At 45.4% G+C, this 17,898-nt stretch overlaps 1 protein-coding gene across 1 annotated transcript in view; it reads left to right on the forward strand.

The window, feature by feature from the left end:
- DUSP12 (dual specificity phosphatase 12) overlaps nt 1–12,977 on the forward strand; it is a 243,990-nt gene extending 231,013 nt beyond the window's left edge. The window contains exon 6 of the mRNA XM_044085179.1: nt 12,451–12,977. Within this exon, the coding sequence (XP_043941114.1) occupies nt 12,451–12,633 (183 nt within the window). The 3' untranslated portion in view covers nt 12,634–12,977. The remainder of the gene's footprint in view (nt 1–12,450) is intronic.
- The last annotated feature ends 4,921 nt before the right edge of the window (nt 12,978–17,898 follow it).

Here is a 17,898-nt window from a genome sequence, read left to right on the forward strand (position 1 = left end):
GGCCGAAAGGTTTGGTATGAATTATAGCCTGGTAATGCAGGGGTGCTCTCTGTAGCCTTGAACCAGGTCTCGGTCACTGCACAGATATCGATGTTCTCCATTTTAAGGAGTGCCTCGAGTGAGTGCATTTTGAGGTTTAGACTTCTACCATTGAGTAGCATTACCCTCAGCTTTTGCTTGCCTGTACCTGTTACAGTGGTGAATTTGTCATTTGAACCTTGCCTAAAAAAGGCATTATGGGGGTGGCAAGAGTCTTGGTCAGTATCTGGAATCCCAGGGGTGACAGGTGCAGGCCATCTCTGGCAAAGCATCCTGGTCTGTCAACCATGTCATCCCAGGCAGATACTGGATCCTCTTCGAATGACACCAGAAGCTTAGCCAATTGTTGAAGTCAATCATTTTGTCCTTGTACTGTGGTATCATTCTTGGAGGTGGCAGGATGCTACTAAGGGCTAGGGTCATACCTGCCTGGGCTACAAGATCGTAGAGCTCTGCCATGTCTTTTCATGTAGTCCAGGGAGGTACGTCTCAGGTTGTTCACACCATGTTACAAGAGCGGAGTATAGGCCACTGCTGCCTGCTTGCCGACAATGCCATCCAATGCCACATCAACACCAGACCCAAAGCCAAACAAAAAAAGGCAGCTAGTAGTGTGCCCTAGCCAAGGTCTTCTAAGTCTCTGTTCCTTCAAGCCTACCCACAAGACCTGGTCAGTCTAGCTGAGGATGTCATGAATTTTGAGACCCAGGCAGCTGGGCCCTGGCATAAAAGGAAGCAAAACTTTTTTCTCCTCAGGAGTTTTCTGATTCCGGTGACTGAAGATAAACTGACGTATGTTTACCAGATTTCCTCAGGGTCATATGCCAGCTGATCAAATGAAACACTCACCTCAGCTCACCATTTGAGAATTTTTCTCTTGGAGAGAACCTCCATCAGATGAGAAAGTATTTCCATTGGGAAGCTTAGGATTACCTTCAGACTAAGAAAGGAGTGAGAGAATTTATTGGGCTCCTTGAGCACTAACCTTTGGCTATTTCTTTGGTTTAAGAGGTTGTGGATGATGTTTTTCAGGAAAGAACTTTGTAGTCTGACTGTCAGCCTCAAAGAAACCAGACTGCTTCTACCGAGTCCTGGACATACACACATATTCCTTAATATTGTAGTAAATGATATTGTTTCCGTAGTTACCAAAGGAACTAAGAGTAGCACCTCTAAAAGTCCGTTCCTAAGAGAAAGAGGGAAGAACCCTAAACCCTAGACAGATTTGGCTAGAAAGTTTGTATGGCAGCTACCCTGGCCATGAGAGCTTTGAATAGCCAGTTTCTTAAAGTAACATTCAGGAATTCCTCCTGTGCTAAATGAAACAAATGCTAGAGGGAATGGAGGATAAAGCTCTCTAAGAGGAGCTGTTGGAACTGTGCAACTCTTGTTCTTAAATTTCCAAACACTCCTTACATTGTGGCTGTGGTGCCTTTGAAGCATCTAGTAGGGCAGCTGCATCAGGTTCTGTTGTCAGGAGACACACTTGGTTAAGTGAGCAGGCTTTGCCCGATCATGTCTAAACTGCGATCCTTGATTGATCCTTAGACAAGGAATATCTTTGCGGACCCAAAGCACAGCAGGTATTTAAGAAACAGGAGGACAAAGCTAAGTCCCTGCAGACTATCAAAGACTTTCTGGAGGCACAGCCCACGAGGTTCGATAGAAACTTTCCTGCTAAATCCTGGTCTTTACCAGCTACAAAAGCAGGGAAAAGGAGCAGGAGGACCAGTAGAAAAAGACGGTCAGGGATCCAGGCTTGGACCTCATGCCCAGGAGTCCAGCAGGGAGCAGACTTTCCCACTTCTTAGATAATTGGCTAAACATTACTGAAGACAAATGAGTGCTACACAGATAATTGGCAAAACATTTCTGAAGACAAATGAGTGTTACGCATTATATGTACCGGTACAGGCTGCAGTTTGAATCCCTTCCAAGGCTTTTAGGCATCGCCACCATTCCCATAAGACACCTCAGAGAGGCACAGGCTCAAATGATCCATAAAACCAGTTGATCAAAAAGAGTGAAAAACTGGGTTTTATTCAAGACTTTTCCTAGTCCCAACAAGAAAGGGGACTAGAGACCAATCTTAGCTCTTTCATGGCTAATAAATTTGATAGTTTACAAATTCAGGATGTTTATTCACCACAACGTTTTACCTATGATCTTCCCTTAGGCTTTCATGGTCACCCTAGATCTAAAAGAAATGTACCTCCATATCCCCGTAATGAAGGATCAGAGGTGATACCTTTGCTTCAGGGCTGGTGGGAATCGCTTTCAGTTCTGTGCATTGCACTTTGCTTTATCCATTTTTCTGAGTATTTACAAATCTGTGGTTCCATTATTTGCCTTTTGCAGAACCAAGTGTGTGCATATTTATCCTTAACTAAATGATTCAGGAAAACACTGGGAAGGAACTTGCAGCATCTCTAAACCTGACTGCGGATTGCCTTTTTGAAATAAATTGGTGTTCTGTTTCAATATACTTCAGTCTTAACACCCACAAAAGGACTGCTGTTTTTGGGGACTCTGATAAGACTCTGTGCTTATGGGTATTTGCTCAGGAAGACTCTCTGCCAGAGAACTCTGGAGAGCCCAATGTTACATGGCCACCTGCATTTTAATAATTCCCATATTAAAGTTCCATATGACAAAAATTCACTGGTGCATGAAAAGTGTGTGTGTCAGCATAAATTCTCCCTTGGTATTCAAATTAAAAATACTTCTCTGACTAAAAAGGGAGCTGGTGTGGTAGATAAAGGCCTGCAGCCAAAACAAGGAGGTTCGCTGTCAGTGCCATCAAGTGATGGCTACAGGTGACTCGATCCTAGCATTCAGTGGATTTACACAGACAGCTCAGGTTTTGTTTACAATGGGCCAGAATCTTCAGAAAATCTGACTGACTGTTGCCTTTGCTTCTAACAAACCATGACAGCCTGCCAACAAACTTATTTTTTAAGTGATTCTCTAAGTGCATCTCCTCCTGCTACAAGCATGATGACAGTACCTGACAACATTAGAACTAATTATAGCAGGGCCACTGCTGCCTTCATCAGGGAGTACCTCCCAAGCTATACTAGAGGTTATAGCAGGGCCACTGCTGCCTTCATCAGGGAGTACCTCCCAAGCTATACTAGAGGTTATAGCAGGGTCACTGCTGCCTTCATCAGGGAGTACCTCCCAAGCTATACTAGAGGTTATAGCAGGGCCACTGCTGCTTTCACCAGGGAGTACCTCGCAAGCTATACTAGAGGTTATAGCAGGGCCACTGCTGCCTTCATCAGGGAGTACCTCCCAAGCTATACTGGAGGTAATAGTAGGGCCACTGCTGCCTTCATCAGGGAGTACCTCCCAAGCTATACTAGAGGTTATAGCAGGGCCACTGCTGCCTTCATCAGGGAGTACCTCCCAAGCTGTACTAGAGGTTGTAGCAGGGCCACTGCTGCCTTCTTCAGGGAGTACCTCCCAAGCTATACTAGAGGTTATAGCAGGGCCACTGCTGCCTTCATCAGGGAGTACCTCCCAAGCTATACTAGAGGTTATAGCAGGGCCACTGCTGCCTTCATCAGGGAGTACCTCCCAAGCTATACTAGAGGTTATAGCAGGGCCACTGCTGCCTTCATCAGGGAGTACCTCACAAGCTATACTAGAGGTTATAGCAGGGTCAGTGCTGCCTTCATCAGGGAGTACCTCCCAAGCTATACTAGAGGTTATAGCAGGGCCATTGCTGCCTTCTTCAGGGAGTACCTCCCAAGCTATACTAGAGGTTATAGCAGGGCCACTGCTGCCTTCATCAGGGAGTACCTCCCAAGCTGTACTAGGGGTTATAGCAGGGCCACTGCTGCCTTCATCAGGGAGTACCTCCCAAGCTGTACTAGGGGTTATAGCAGGGCCACTGCTGCCTTCAGGGAGTACCTCCCAAGCTGTACTAGAGGTTATAGCAGGGCCACTGCTGCCTTCATCAGGGAGTACCTCCCAAGCTATACTAGAGGTTATAGCAGGGCCACTGCTGCCTTCATCAGGGAGTACCTCACAAGCTATACTAGAGGTTATAGCAGGGTCAGTGCTGCCTTCATCAGGGAGTACCTCCCAAGCTATACTAGAGGTTATAGCAGGGCCATTGCTGCCTTCTTCAGGGAGTACCTCCCAAGCTATACTAGAGGTTATAGCAGGGCCACTGCTGCCTTCATCAGGGAGTACCTCCCAAGCTGTACTAGGGGTTATAGCAGGGCCACTGCTGCCTTCATCAGGGAGTACCTCCCAAGCTGTACTAGGGGTTATAGCAGGGCCACTGCTGCCTTCAGGGAGTACCTCCCAAGCTGTACTAGAGGTTATAGCAGGGCCACTGCTGTCTTCATCAGGGAGTACCTCCCAAGCTGTACTAGAGGTTATAGCAGGGTCACTGCTGCCTTCTTCAGGGAGTACCTCCCAAGCTATACTAGAGGTTATAGCAGGGCCACTGCTGCCTTCTTCAGGGAGTACCTCCCAAGCTATACTAGAGGTTATAGCAGGGCCACTGCTGCCTTCATCAGAGAGTACCTCCCAAGCTGTACTAGAGGTTATAACAGGGTCACTGCTGCCTTCATCAGGGAGTACCTCCCAAGCTGTACTAGAGGTTATAGCAGGAACACTGCTGCCTTCTTCAGGGAGTACCTCCCAAGCTATACTAGAGGTTATAGCAGGGCCACTGCTGCCTTCATCAGGGAGTACCTCCCAAGCTATACTAGAGGTTATAGCAGGGCCACTGCTGCCTTCATCAGAGAGTACCTCCCAAGCTATACTAGAGGTTATAAGCAGGGCCACTGCTGCCTTCATCAGGGAGTACCTCCCAAGCTATACTAGAGGTTATAGCAGGGCCACTGCTGCCTTCATCAGAGAGTACCTCCCAAGCTATACTAGAGGTTATAGCAGGGTCACTGCTGCCTTCATCAGGGAGTACCTCCCAAGCTGTACTAGAGGTTATAGCAGGGCCACTGCTGCATTCCTCAGGGAGTACCTCCCAAGCTATACTAGAGGTTATAGCAGGGCCACTGCTGCCTTCATCAGGGAGTACCTCCCAAGCTATACTAGAGGTTATAGCAGGGCCACTGCTGCCTTCATCAGGGGACTACCTCCCAAGCTATACTAGAGGCAGCTACCTGCTCATCAGGCCACACCTTTTCCAAACACTATCATTTATTTTCCGTCTTCTCCTTAATAGTACCTACTCAGTCACCCCTCCCAAAGTGTTATTAATGCAACAGTGGAAACACAATGAACGTAGGATTTTTCTACTTCCCTGTTGAAACATCCTTATCAGGTCTCCTTTTCACCATGCCTTCTGGAGTCGGTATTAGTTGCACTCTTGGCCGCCTAGACCTCCGAGAGTGGGGCTGCTGACCTGTAGGTTCAAGAAAGACCTAAAGAAATGGCACTGGCCAATGACTCTTGCATAGTACTGTACTGTCAGGGTGTGTGTGTGTGTGTGTGTGTGTGTGTGTGTGTGTGTGTGTGTGTGTGTGTGTGTGTGTGTGTGTGTGAGTGAGAAAGAGTGTGTGTGAGTACCTTAAGTGTGTGGTACAGCCGTGATGTATGAAAAAAGATGCTAAAATAGTGCACTCAGTATGTGTTCAACAGCTGTGAAGCCTCATCTAATGTTTGGTTAGGAATTTTGTGTTTTATCATTATTCCCAAGATGTCACTTTATTTTTTACCAAATATTCATTGCTTTATTGAGTAACATGTATGAATTGTCACTGTGGCCACACTGAAATGGGTCTTCAAGAGCAGGTTGGGGGGCTTGTTATTGCACATGCATGGGGTGTTCTTGAGTGTGACTCAGTTCACTCCAGTCTGACGTGTTAATCCTTTATTAGTGCAGCAAGCTGTCTCTCATTCTTTGATGTTCATCGTGTAACCTTGCTGCAGTCATCACACTTGGGTTATCCTGTCGTCAGGTGGTCCCGCAGTCGGCCAGAGTTCCAAAGTCTTGGTCCGACGTCAGTTGCTGTTGCTTCTTCCCTGACGTCAGTGCGCCAGGGGTATATAAGAGGCATCCAACACCATTTTCTTCAGTCTTTCTTGCTGCGCGGTGCCCGAAGCAGAAGCAGTTCGCAAGTGCCGGTCGGCCGACACCTGAGATTTTCGAATCGAATTTCAGTCCGAAGTCTTCAATAAAGCTAAGTACCCCGTTGGGGAACCTTTTCTTGCCTCAGTCCGATGTCAGAAAAAGTTAACAGTTGCATTTCTTGTGGGAAGCAAATACCTCATAAGGACTTCCATTCTTATTGTATTCCTTGCCTAGGCCCAGACCACGACATCACAGGTTGTCGGTTTTGTGCTAGGTTTAATAAACGAACTATGAAACGTCGTTTTGACTTCGCACAACATTACTTTGGTAGGAAATTTAATTATATCATGCCGTCGGAGCAGCCAACGACCGGCATGCATAAAAAACGCAAGGATAAGGACAGGCAGCCTAGAACCAAGCCAGACTCTGAGGCCTCTGCTGGGCCTGTCGCCGGTTCTCCGGTTTTCAGTGAGGTGCCTACACAGCCCCTAACGACCGCAGAATTGGAACCCCAGACAGCTTCGGATTCTCAAGCGGAGTGTACTAGGCCGTCACAGCCATCTTCATTAGGCCCTTCCGACACTGGAGCAGAAGGTGATCCCGGTGCAGTAGAAACACCTTCGGTTACAGAAGGTGTCTTCAGACCGACTACACTCACCATTAAATCTTATGCTAAGCTTAAAACTCCCATTAAAACCTAAAAAGACTGTACACCAGTCTCCAGTTCAAGGCCCCATGCCTAAGAAGCAGATGCTTAAGATGGCTGAAGATTTGATTACCCTAATCAGGGGTTCCCATCCCCCTCCAGATGAAAGGTCAAGGCAAGAGGAGGATTATGCTTCCTCTGACCAGGTTTCTGTTTCCTCAGATTCTTCCGAGGAACAGGATTACGCTTTTCCCCCTTATGAAGACTCTGATGCTGAAGACTCTATTCCCTCAGCATCTCCCCCTGAAGACTACTCCTTTGGGGAAACTACATACCATGAGGGAACATTTCCACTGGGAAGGCCAGGACTACTCTGATTCTAAGAAAAGGCTCTGAGAGTTCTTTTTACTACCCCAGCACAGACCACTTTCTATCCCTCCAGTTTCAGATATTTTGGATGATGTTTACTTAGTCTAGTCTAAATCCAGACTCCCTACCTCCTGCTCCAGCCAAACTAGACAGATACTACAGAGAAACTGACTCGCACAAATTCCTTTATAAAAGCCCTCTGGCTGACCCAGAAACAATTTCCCAGGGTCCCAAAGGGGCTAAAGCTTCTATGGCTAAAAATCCTGTACCCTCTGAAAAGGGATTCCAGAGCCCTAGATAGATGGGGAAAGAAGATATACACCTCAGCTACTCTGGCTATGAGAGCATTAAATTGTCAGTTTCACATGCTGAAATATCAGCAATTCCTAATGTCTCAAAACAAAAACTGAGCACACATTCTGAACAGTCTGAAATGCAGGATCTGTTGCATGCAGCTGAACAGGTGGGCAAACATACTTTACAATCTGGATTTGATTCATTGAAAGCTTCCTGTAGAGCAGCTGTTACTGGGTCTGTCATACGTAGACATGCTTGGTTAAAAGAACAAACCCTACTTGATCATGTTAAAGCAAAATTATTGGATGCACCTTTACAGCAGGATGTCTTATTTGGTGTCAAAGCAGAAGAGGTTTGAAAGAAAATGGAGGATAAGGCAAAATCTATGCAGACGGTCAAGGATTTTTTACAGGTACAACCCCCTCGTTTCAGCAGAAATTGGCCAACAAAAAACTGGTCCTTTCCAGCTTCTGACAGACCACAGAGGGGCAAATACAGATGTCCAAGGGGCAGAGGTCAGTCACAAGGCCCTTACAAACCTTGCCAATGGGGTGCCGCAACCCAGAAAGAAGGTGAAGACAGGCCCCAAGCTAGCAGAAGACAAACACCATGACTCAACCCTCCAACTACCAAGCAAATCTCTCTTGGCAGCTCCCTTGGGAGGAAAATTAGCACTTTTTGCAGACAACTGGCACATCATCACAAAAGACAAATGGGTCCTAAACATTGTCTCACAAGGATACAGATTCCACTTTCATACCTTGCCAAGGATAAAAGGAATGCCAAACCTGCCACCAAATCAATGGGCAGAGGCACAAAAACAAATTACAGCTCTCATGGACATGAGAGCCATTCAACAGGTACCTACACAGGAGCAAGGACAAGGATTTTACTCTAGTCCCCAGAAAGGACAAAGCGTGGAGACCCATTCTGGATCTTTCAATTCTGAACACCTATCTGCAAGTACCAAAATTCAAGATGCTAACACTACAGCAGCTTCTTCCCATGCTGGGCAAGAAGGCTTGGCTAGTAACGTTGGATCTCAAGGAGGCATACCTGCATGTCCCTATCAGACAAAATTGCAGAAGATACCTCCGCTTCATTGCTGGTTCAACCCATTATCAATTCTCTGCACTGCCCTTTGGCTTATCTACTGCACCCAGGGTCTTCACAAAATGCCTGGCACCAGTAATTGCATACTGCAGACAAAGAGGAATTCAAATATACCCATACCTGGACGACTGCCTTATTCAAGCAGAAAGCAAGGACATTCTTTTAAAACATCTGGCATTTGTCAAACACCTTCTAAGTTGCCTAGGGTACATAGTAAACGAAAAGAAATCAAAACTAGTGCCCTCACAAAACATAATATTCCTGGGTGCCAGCTTGAATACAACGGCCCAGATGGCTTATCTCATGCCAGACAAAGCAACAACAGCTGACTCAATACTTCAAAATAATGGCAACAGAGACCCAACTCCCTGCAAGAAAAATTCTGCAGGCCTTGGGATTTATGGCATCTTGCATACTACTAATACCATTTGCAAAACTGCATATGAGGAAATTACAATTGTACCTGAAAAGCGTATGGACTCAGCACAGCCGCAGCTTGGAAACAATGATACCACTCATTCCCTGCCTTCAGCAGGAGTTTCTATGGTGGGCACAGGCATGTCACCTCAACAAGGGTCAGCCTTTCACCTTACCCACAGCCAGGCAAACTATAACAACAGATGCATTGGACTATGCCTGGGGAGCACACATGGCAGGACAGTGCATTCAGGGCAAATGGACTACAGATCAAAGGCATCTGCATATCAATCAAAAGGAAATGTTAGCAGTACAGAATGCCCTAACAGCTTTCAAGGACCTCTTACACCCAGGACAACTAATGATAAAGACGGACAATACCACAGTAATGTGGTACATCAACAAGCAAGGGGGCACACATTCCTACCCTCTATGCAGGCAAGCAATGACCTTGTGGAACACAGCAGTGTCTTACCAAGTTCAACTGCAAGCAGAATTCCTGCCAGGAAAGAAAAACACATTGGCAGACGACCTAAGCAGAAACATCATGGATCCCCACGAGTGGAAACTGGATCTACAAGTATTTGCAATGATAACTCAAAAATGGGGGCGCCCAGACATAGATCTGTTTGCCAACCCCCAAAACTACCAACTTCAAAAATTTTGCACAAGGACATTCCAACCACAAGCTTGGAAAGTGGACGCCCTCTCATTCAGTTGGAAAACATTAACTGTGTATGCCTTTCTTCCACTGCCTCTTCTAGCAAAGGTGCTGCTGAAAGTCAGATTAGAGAGGCCACAAATGATACTTATTGCACCAGACTGGCCACGCCAGCACTGGTATCCAATTCTAAAGTAAATGGCCCACGGCCCACCATGAATTTTACGACAAATTCCTCACCTGATCACCCAGCGAGACAATCAAATTTTACACCGCCAGCTCAAGACTTTAAACCTGGCTGCATGGCAAATTACCTAAACAATCAACCAACACCTCTATCCAAAGCTGTTATGGATGTCATTCTGGAGGCCAGGAGGCCCAGCACCAGGAAAACCTATTCAGACAAATGGAAAAGATTTTGCACCTGGAACCAGGCTAAAGGCCAAAATCCCCTTGATCCAAACATTCCTCAGATTCTACAATATTTAACTGAGATGTTGCACAAAGGACTTTCCTTTTCATCTATTACGATCCACGCCTCAGCAATTTCAGCTCATTACAACACGGGTCCTCCTTTATTTTCACATCCACTCCTAAGACAGTACCTCAGAGGGGCTAAGAACATAACACCGCCCAGGAGAGCACCAACACCTACTTGGGATCTCAACTTTGTTCTAGAAAAGCTTACACTGCCGCCCTTCGAACCAGCGTTCTCAGCTGATTTAAAGTTTCTTTCATGGAAAACTGCCCTGCTGCTAGCAATAACCTCAGCTAGAAGAGTTTCAGAGCTACAGGCACTAATGACAGTGGAGCCTTTCCTCATTTTTCATCAAGACAGAGTCTCTCTACGAACTTAACCCTTCCTTTATGCCAAAGGTGGTATCCAGTGTGGCCCTAAACCAAACCATTCATTTGCCCACCTTTTTTCCAAATCCCCAGAACAAAGGAGAAAGACTCCTGCACTCTTTGGACATTCACAGACAATTACGTTACTACTTGGATAAAACTTAGGCTTTCAGAAACTCTGACCAGCTCTTTGTAGCCTATGCTGCAGGATCACAAGGAAAAGTCATCTCAAAACAGACCATTTCAAAATGGATAGGACATTGCATACGTTTCTGCTACACGCATCATGGGAGACCGGTACCTGCTAGCATTAGGCCCCACTCCACCAGGGCTACAGCTACATCAGCAGCCTTTCTCAGGGGGATGCCAACCAAGGATATTCTGGAAGCTGCAACTTGGAGTTCAGTGCACACCTTCACCAAACACTATCACTTACCCCTATATTCTCAGACTAGAGCTGGCTTTGCCACTGCAGTTTTGCAGGGCCTACTAGCTTCTTCTAACCCTGTTTAACCACCACCCATCCTTAGCTTTGGGATTCAATCCAAGTGTGATGACTGCAGCAGGGTAACACGATGAACGTAGTGCAGTTTTGTGCCTACCATAAATGTAGATGTTAGAGTGTTCACTGTGCTGCAGTCCAGGTTACCCTCCCTCCATCCCCTCTGAACTAGCTGGACTTATCCATTCCTTTCTATCCTATACAACCTCTGTGGTGTATTTGCTTGTGACTGAAGGTATTGTTTTATTTTTACATGTATATTTTTATATAGCAATATGTATTGTCTACCTATTGGGGGCACCTGACATCTGGGGCAAAAAAAATGAAGAAAATGGCGTTGGATGCCTCTTATATACTCCTGGCACACTGACGTCAGGGAAGAAGCGACAGCAACCGACGCCGGACCAAGACTTTGGAACTCTGGCCAACTGTGGGACCGCCTGACGGCAGGATAACCCAAGTGTGATGACTGCAGCAGGGTGAATACTCGAACATCTACATTTATGGTAGGTACAAAACTGTACTTTTTTTCAGCTTGTATTCCATGCTGTAGTATAGCTGTCTTTTTGTATATCCAAGTGATACTTGTGCATACATCTGTCTCCTCACCACTTCCTTTCCATCTTTGCTTCTGTCACCATACCTTCCCTGTTGCTGTTTGTGAATGACTGTGACCTCATTTGTAGGACTATCTTCTGTCCATTATTTTAATTCAGCTTTTTTTGCACATTTTGCCATTTATATTACTTGTAATGAATGATAAAGATCTGGTAGTGCAGTCTACTACAACTCTGACTTGTTAATGAACTGCTTCCTGTTCATAGGGCATGGGAAGCAGCTCCCTGTGCCAAGGGTGCAGGGTTTGAATCTTCATTTGCTTGCTGTGTTACCTGAGCAATTCACTTTACCAGACAGTACTTTTGTGGCAATTGGGATTTTGTGCTAAGGTTCTTAATGGTCTCCTGGACTGCATTACTAGTTACCTTTGAGTAATAGTAACAGTGCAACTTTTTGAGTATTTTTATACATGTTTTGATGACAGCTAGTGTAATAAAGTTGTTGAAGCTAGAAGGGCTTTTTGTAGCTTCCTTTGTCGTCTTCTTCTTCGTCTTCTTAAGATTCCTAACATTTGTACTGTAGTTGTGTTGCATAATAATTTACTCTAGGGGATTAACCTGTTAAGGAGGTTCATCCTACAACCCTTGCTTTGATTCCCTCGGTCTCCCCTTGCAAATTGCATGACTCTTAGCCTGTCACTTAAACAGATTCTGCCTCCACTGCGTCCCTTATCAAAGACCATTGTGATCTTATCAGCTTATCAGTGAATTTAAAAAAAATTACTGTAAGAAAGAGACTTTAGATATGTTGTGTGGTGTTCCACAGACACTAGCCTGACAGATTTTTGATGTTTAAAGTTTTAATTGTTGCATGCTTTGCCTTATGTTATGTTGCAGGATGTTGTTGCTAAGGTGGCATTGGGGTGGATAATAAAATTGTGTTTATTGCTCTAGCTGCTTTGTCCGAAGTGTAGCTCCAAGCTGGGGTCCTTCAACTGGTATGGAGATCAGTGCTCCTGTGGTCGTTGGATAACACCTGCATTTCAGATTCACAAGAATCGAGTGGATGAAGTAAAACAGCTCCTGATTCCTGGGTTACATAAAGTTGTGACATCGGGACTGAAATCTACACAGTGATTTGTTTGGAGCCCAGTTTTTAAGCACCATTCTGAAACTTGGAAGAGCTGTGACTATTAAGCAGAAATTTACAAACAAAACAGTAGATGAAATAGCCAGTCTATTCAGCTGGCTACTGCTTTCTGTTTTTTGGGCCTGAATGCCACATGGTTGTAACTGCACCAATGCACTACACCATCCACACACGTTTAGTGATTTTTCATGGCACTTTGATTTGAACTTGTACATAAATTCTGTTCCTGTGCATTCCTTTTTGAAATTAGTCATTTTTGCCTTACGAGGTTGAATTTGTTATTGTTTTCAGTAACTGTAATATTTCATTGTAATAAAATGAAATGCATATAGTTCTATGTTTTGTTTGCAACATTAGTCTGGCAAGCTGAGATGTTTGACCATAGATTGATTTCTGTTAAATAGTGAAGTGTAAGTACACATTACATACCAGAGAACTAGGCCAAAGTGATATGCATTACATACCACGGAAAAAGGCCAGAGCAATGTGGTGCAAGTACACATTACATACCACAGAAAAAGGCCAGAGTGATATGGTTTAAGTACACATTACATACCACAGAAAAAGGCCAGAGCGATCTGGTGTAAGTACACATTACATACCACAGAAAAAGGCCAGAGCGATCTGGTGTAAGTACACATTACATACCACAGAAAAAGGCCAGAGTGATATGGTTTAAGTACACATTACATACCACAGAAAAAGGCCAGAGCGATGTGGTGTAAGTACACATTACATACCACAGAAAAAGGCCAGAGTGATATGGTTTAAGTACACATTACATACCACAGAAAAAGGCCAGAGCGATCTGGTGTAAGTACACATTACATACCACAGAAAAAGGCCAGAGCGATGTGGTGTAAGTACACATTACATACCACAGAAAAAGGCCAGAGCGATGTGGTGTAAGTACACATTACATACCACAGAAAAAGGCCAGAGTGATGTGGTGTAAGTACACATTACATAGCACAGAAAAAGGCCAGAGTGATGTGGTGTAAGTACACATTACATAGCACAGAAAAAGGCCAGAGCGGTATGACACCTGGATTATGCCATCTGGAGCAGAGTAAGATGGCAGTAGAGAACAGAATGCTGTGGTATTTTTTAGGAGGACCAACTGTAGAAATAAAGTGCTGATGATGTTCTTCGTCTCACATTGCTGCAGTCATAACCTGTGGGTAGTCCGCTGTCCTCGGTCGGCCCGAATACCAAAGTGTTAGGCTGGCGTCGGTCATGGTCGCTCAGAGCTGACGTCAGTACGCAGTAGTACTTAAGCGCATGACCGACGCCATATCCTCAGTCTTTCTTGCCGCGTGGTCTGAAGCAGAAGCAGCGTTTGCAAGTGCCGTTCGGCGTTCTGAAATTTTCATTTTTCGAGTTTCAGACCGAAGACCAAGTTGGGCTAAGTACCCCGTTGGGGAATATTTTTGTCTTTTCTTGCCTCAGTTAATCCGGATGTCAGAAAAAGTTAATAATTGTATTTCTTGTGGGAAACAGATACCTCATAGGGACTATCACTCTCTCTGTATTCCTTGCTTGGGGCCTGAGCACGACGTAGTCGGGTGTCGCTTTTGCGCTAGATGTAATAAGCGCACCATTAAACGCAGATTAGACTGTGCTAGGCTTGTTTTCGGTAAGCGGTGTAACTACAACATGCCGTCGGATCCTCCGACGCCCGCTACCGCAAAAAAGCGAAAAGATAAATCTTTAAAGTCTAAACCGGATGAGTCGTCCGTTGTGGACGCCGGTTCTATGGAATCTACGGTTGAATCTGTGGATCCAGCCGAGGTCTCGGCTGAATCCCAGGGGGAACCTTTACTATTACAGGAGTTGGCCTCTCAGGAGTTAGGTCAGGCCGAGGGGGCTTCTCAAGTTTCTGTGGTTCCATCCTTACAAAAGGTTATTAGGCCTTCTACTTCTGTCACTAAAGGCCCTGCTAAGGCTAGACCTGGTCTTTCTGGTACAGGCCACAGCCCTAGTTCTTCGGGCTCTGTACCTAAAAAACATATGTTGAAAATGGCAGAGGATTTGATTACTTTGATCAGGGGTTCTATGCCCCCTCCAGAGAAGAGGCCTAGGGTGGAGACAGATTTAGAGGGATTGGAGCATTCCTCAGATTACTCTGAGTCCTCAGCTGAGGATATCCAGGATTTTCCTCCCTATTCTGATTCGGATGCAGAGGATTCCTGTCCTTCTGCTTCTCCTCCAGAGGATTTTTCCTTTTCTGAAACCTTGCACTCCATGAGGGAGCATTTCAAGTGGGAAGGTCAGGATTTTTCAGATTCTCGTAAGAGGCTTAGGGAATTTTTGTTTTTGCCACAACGTAGACCTTTGGCTATTCCCCCTGTTTTAGATGTTGTTCAGGATGTTTTTTCTGAAGCTTCCCTTAATCCTGATTCTTTATCCCCTGCCCCTGTCAAGCCAGACAGGTATTACAGAGTTCCAGAGGCACATAAATATTTGTATAAGAGTCCTAGAGCTGACCCGGAAACTATTATTCAAGGGCCTAAGGGTGTCAGGGCTTCTGTAGTGAAGAATCCAGTTCCTCTGGATAAAGATTCTAGAGCTTTGGATAGGTGGGGTAAAAAAGTGTATACCTCCTCCACGTTAGCTATGAGGGCTTTAAATTGCCAGTTTCATATGCTGAAGTATCAGAACTTTCTGTTAGGTCAGTTGAAATCTAAGGTAGATGCTTTATCTGAAGGTATAGAGTGTAAGGAATTGCAGGACTTAGTTCATGCTTCAGATCAAGTTGGTAAACATTCCTTGCAGTGTGGCTTCGATGCTCTTCAGGCTTCTTCCAGGGTGGCTGCTACTGGTTCATTTATTCGTAGACATGCCTGGCTGAAGGATCAAAATTTGTCAGAGCATGTTAAAGCTCGAATTTTGGATGCTCCTCTTCAATCTGAAGTTCTTTTTGGTTCTCCTGTGGAGTCAGTTTTGAAAAAGATGGAAGACAAAGCTAAGTCTATGCAGACGGTTAAGGAATTCTTGCAAGTGCAGCCCCCTAAGTTTAGCAGGAATTGGCCTGCAAGAGGATGGTCTTTCCCTTCTTCGGATTTTCAGTCTAAGGGCAGGTCTAGACATGGTAGGGGCATGGCTCACGCTCAGGGTTCTTTCAGGCCTAGGACTTGGAGTTCTCCTGCACAAACTTCTGGTGAGGGCAGGGGTCAGCCTTTTCGTAAACAGACCCAATGACCTGTATCTCCAGCTGCCAGATTCTTCCTGTCTGGCAGCTCCTCTAGGAGGAAAGTTGGCACTTTTCAAACAAAATTGGCATTTGGTCACCCAGGACAAATGGGTGTTGGACATAATAAATCAAGGCTACAAGTTTTATTTTCACACTTTTCCTCCTTTCAAAGGCATGCCAGATGTACCTCCTCAGCAAAGGCTGGAGGCTCACGAGCAAATTTCTTTGCTTTTGCAGATGGGGGCAATCCAGGTGGTACCTCCGTCAGAAGAAGGCCTAGGGTTTTATTCTCGCCTATTCCTTGTGCCAAAGAAAGGAAACACTTGGAGGCCAATTCTGGATTTATCCATTCTCAATACATACCTAGACATTCCAAAGTTCAAGATGTTAACATTACAGCAACTTCTGCCTCTGCTAGGCAAAGATCACTGGATGGTAACTCTGGATCTCAAAGAGGCTTATCTTCACATTCCTATCAGGCCCATCTGCAGGAGATTCCTGCGTTTTCGGGCTGGTACTTCTCATTATCAGTTCTCTGCATTGCCCTTTGGCTTATCTACTGCGCCCAGGGTGTTCACAAAGGTTCTGGCGCCTGTAATAGCTTTCTTAAGACTGAGGGGAATACAAATTTATCCTTATCTGGACGATTGCCTGATTCTTGCTCAAGACAAGGACAAGTTACTTCAACATCTACAGTATGTAATGGCAGTTTTAAGGTGCCTAGGGTATTCTGTGAACGAAACAAAGTCCAGTCTAGTGCCCTCTCAGGACATGTGCTTTCTGGGTGTGAGACTGAATACAGTCTCTCAGATGGCTTTTTTGACCCCGGACAAACAAAGAAATCTTCACCTATACTTCCAGCAATTATCAGTACTGTCCAGGCTGACTGCAAGGACAGTCCTTCAAGCCTTGGGGTTCATGGCATCTTGCATTCTGGTACTTCCCAATGCCAAACTGCATATGAGGAAGCTACAATGGTATCTCAAAAGTGTATGGACTCAACACTGCCACGATTTGGACACTGTCATTCAGATAATACCTTGCATCCAGAAGGAATTCTTGTGGTGGGCTCAGGAATGTCACCTAAACAAGGGACTCCCTGTGACCCGACCAGAGGCGAGTCAGATCTTAACGACGGATGCCTCAGACCTGGCTTGGGGAGCACACTTCAATGGGAAATGGATTCAAGACACGTGGCCTCCCAGACTACAGCATTTGCATATCAACATGAAGGAGATGTTAGCAGTCTAATTTGCCCTGATGGCCTTCAAGGACCTACTTCAACCAGGACAGGTGTTGATTCAAACAGACAACACAACAGTCATGTGGTACATCAACAAGCAGGGGGGAACCCATTCTTACCCTCTTTGCAGACAAGCTATGATATTGTGGGAGACTGCTCTGAGTTTGCACATCACTCTTCAACGGTTTCTGCCAGGAGCACAGAACTCCTTAGCAGATGTATTGAGCAGACAAATTGTGGATCCCCACAAGTGGAAATTGGATCCTCACATATTCCAACAGTTGACAGTGGCTTGGGGAACTCCAGACATAGATCTGTTCGCTTCTCCACTAAATTTCCAACTGCCAAAATTTTGCACAAAGATGTTTCACCCAAAAGCTTGGAAAGTGGATGCTCTATCTTTCAGTTGGAACAACCTTCACGTCTATGCTTTCCCTCCTCTGCCTCTCCTTCCCAAGGTACTCTTGAAAGTCAGGCGGGACAAGCCTTGCATGATTCTAATAGCACCAGATTGGCCACGCCAGCACTGGTATCCTCTGCTGAGGAGTTTAGTTCAGGAGCCTCCTTGGCTTTTGCCACCAATTCCTCACTTGTTGTCCCAGTCAAGCAATCATTTTCTCAATGTCAGGGTGCAGTCCCTGCATCTAACAGCCTGGCGTATACTGTTTTAGACCCTGGGGGGTCTCAGCTTCCTCAACAGGTTTTGAATGTCATTTTGGAAGCCAGACGGCCTAGTACTAGAAAAGTTTATGCTGATAAATGGAGGAGATTTTTTCTTTGGAGCACAGCAAAGAGCTTTGATGTCTCAGTGCCTAA

Source organism: Protopterus annectens, chromosome 10.part0, assembly GCF_019279795.1.
Source record: "Protopterus annectens isolate FY-2018-M chromosome 10.part0, PAN1.0, whole genome shotgun sequence".
Taxonomy (NCBI): Eukaryota; Metazoa; Chordata; order Ceratodontiformes; family Protopteridae; genus Protopterus; species Protopterus annectens.